The 2,727-nt window shown below is 44.7% G+C and overlaps 1 protein-coding gene across 1 annotated transcript; it reads left to right on the top strand.

The window, feature by feature from the left end:
* Positions 1 to 627: 627 nt before the first annotated feature.
* LOC308649786 (phosphoglycerate kinase 1-like) lies at positions 628 to 1,881 on the top strand (the record flags this gene model as incomplete). Its single annotated transcript, XM_081295626.1, has 1 exon — positions 628 to 1,881. One exon carries the CDS (start codon positions 628 to 630, stop codon positions 1,879 to 1,881), a length of 1,254 nt encoding a protein of 417 aa, XP_081151752.1.
* Between the last annotated feature and the right edge of the window lie 846 nt (positions 1,882 to 2,727).

Here is a 2,727-nt window from a genome sequence, read left to right as displayed (position 1 = left end):
TGTTCAAAACATTACATAGTTCTTAATATACCTGAATTCTAACACCAACCTAAGTCCTTAACAAAAATATTTAGTGAATCAAGGAAAAAAGTTATACTCTTGTGCCTTGAATAAATAAGATTTAATTGACCCATTATTTCATATTCTCCCTTTGTTTGTCACTGCAGAGAGTTTTACATATCAGTATGATTAAGATTTTACAAGAGGCAGGGTAATGCTGGGTTGGGGAAGAGGGGATGACATTATTATTTGATTTATTTTCTCGTTAAGAACAAGTTTAAGTGTCAAAGGGAATTTGAGGAAAAGAACTCACAAACCTCTGGACCATTCTTATTTGTGTCCTTCACTTACCCAACTCACACCATGCCTTTACTTCATCTTCCCTAGCATTTTCTATCTGTACCTGGCAACACATTCCAAATGCAGATTGGCAGGACTCTGGACCAATGGGCAGGCCGCATTGCCTTCCCCGGGCCCACAGCTGCCACGTGGGAGACTCAACACCCAGGAAGGGGCGGGCCGAGGGGAGGCGTTAGGCAGCCCCACCAACAAGCCTCCCAGCCGCCCACCTAAGACCATCCTTCAGCACCCACATCCAGGTGTCCACTAGCCCTTCCTACTGCCAAGATGTCCCTTTCTAAGAAGCTGACTTTGGACAAACTGGATGTCAAAGGCAAGCGCGTCATCATGAGAGTGGACTTCAACGTTCCCATGAAGAAGAACCAGATTACCAACAACCAGAGAATCAAGGCCGCCATGCCCAGCATCAAGTTCTGCCTGGACAATGGAGCCCAGTCGGTGGTGCTGATGAGCCACCTGGGCCGGCCCGATGGCGTCCCCATGCCCGAGAAGTACTCCCTGGAGCCTGTCGCTGGTGAGCTGAAATCCTTGCTGGGCAGGGACGTGACATTCCTCAAGGACTGTGTGGGCCCAGAAGTGGAGAAGGCCTGCGCCAGCCCCAAAGCTGGCTCAGTGATCCTGCTGGAGAACCTGCGCTTTCACCTGGAGGAGGAGGGCAAGGGCCAGGATGCCTCTGGGAACAAGGTGAAGGCGGAGCCCGAGAAGGTGGAAGCCTTTCGCCAGTCACTGTCCAAGCTAGGGGACGTGTATGTCAATGATGCCTTTGGCACTGCACACAGGGCTCACAGCTCCATGGTGGGAGTGAATCTGCCCCAGAAGGCAGCCGGGTTCCTCATGAAGAAGGAGCTGGAGTACTTTGCCAAAGCCTTGGAAAACCCAGAGAGACCCTTTCTGGCTATCCTGGGTGGAGCCAAAGTGGCAGACAAGATCCAGCTCATCAAAAATATGCTGGACAAGGTCAACCAGATGATCATCGGGGGCGGGATGGCTTTTACCTTCCTGAAGGTACTCCACAACATGGAGATTGGTGCCTCCCTCTTCGACGAAGAGGGAGCCAAGATTGTCAAGGAGATCATGGCCAAAGCAGAAAAGAATGGTGTGAAGATTACCTTTCCCGTGGACTTTATCACGGCTGACAAGTTCGATGAGCATGCCAACACTGGAAATGCCACCATAGAATCTGGCATCCCCGATGGCTGGATGGGTTTGGACTGTGGCCCTGAGAGCATTAAAAAGAATGCTCAAGTTGTGTCTGAAGCCAAGCTCATCGTTTGGAATGGTCCTTTGGGAGTCTTTGAATGGGAAGCCTTTGCCAAGGGAACCAAGGCCCTCATGGATGAAATCGTGAAAGCCACCTCCCAGGGTAGTGTCACCATTATAGGGGGCGGGGACACTGCTACTTGCTGTGCCAAATGGAACACTGAAGACAAAGTCAGCCATGTGAGCACTGGAGGGGGTGCCAGTCTGGAGCTCCTGGAAGGTAAAAGCCTCCCAGGAGTAGAGGCCCTCAGCAATGTGTAACTGACAAGAGTCCCCTCCTCCTGTTCTCTCCTCAGCCTTTAGGTTAACTCAGTGCTCTAACATCTCAGCTTGACTTTGGTTAAAAACTACCAGATATCAAGACCCAGGAAATGGGCAGGCAGTGTGTTATCCACTTCTCCTTATATCAGTGAAAGCACTTGTTCACTTTAGCTCTGTCATGCCTTTGCCTACCCTCTTCAATATCTCCTTTGGACCTTTGAACTTCACTGCTGTGCCTCATAGGGAGGATGTATTCTTAAGTTGCCCATTAAAGTGAGTCAATAAAATTGAATCTCTCATTTGTCATGTTTTTTTTTTTTAGCTAAACTATTGGAAAAGAATAAAGTTTGAAAAATTGTTAAAGAATGAGTGTCCAAATAAACTGAGAAAAATAGTTAAATGTAAGAACTCATTACTATCATCAGAGTGCTTTCATAGAAAATGTCTTAATAAGAAAGATATAAATGAAAAAATATATTAAATCAAGAAGTTGAAAGTAAAGGAAATAAATTATATACAAAGAAGTTATTTTTGTGTGCTTGTGGATGTACATATATCTATGTTATATAGGGAGCTAGGAATCAAACTTGGTTTGTTAATAAAGATTTGATTGTTTTAATTGTAATGACATAAATTCTAAAATTTTAAAAATATTTTTCATACATTTATGCATGAAAGATAGAGCTATAAAATCCTTACTATAAAATAGAAAAAAAATATTAGAAACAAAAAATACTTATTAGACAATATTTTCCTTAGTTTTGTAAACAAAGGGCTGCTAGAGGGTGATGCTATTAACAAAGATCAAAGTACAGAGAAACTCTTCCCCATTATAATGTGCTATGT

Source organism: Spermophilus citellus (genome assembly GCF_964194105.1).
Source record: "Spermophilus citellus genome assembly, chromosome: 5".
NCBI classification, from domain to species: domain Eukaryota; kingdom Metazoa; phylum Chordata; class Mammalia; order Rodentia; family Sciuridae; genus Spermophilus; species Spermophilus citellus.
Note: the sequence above shows the minus strand (reverse complement) of the source record. Positions and strands in the feature narration are given on the sequence as shown.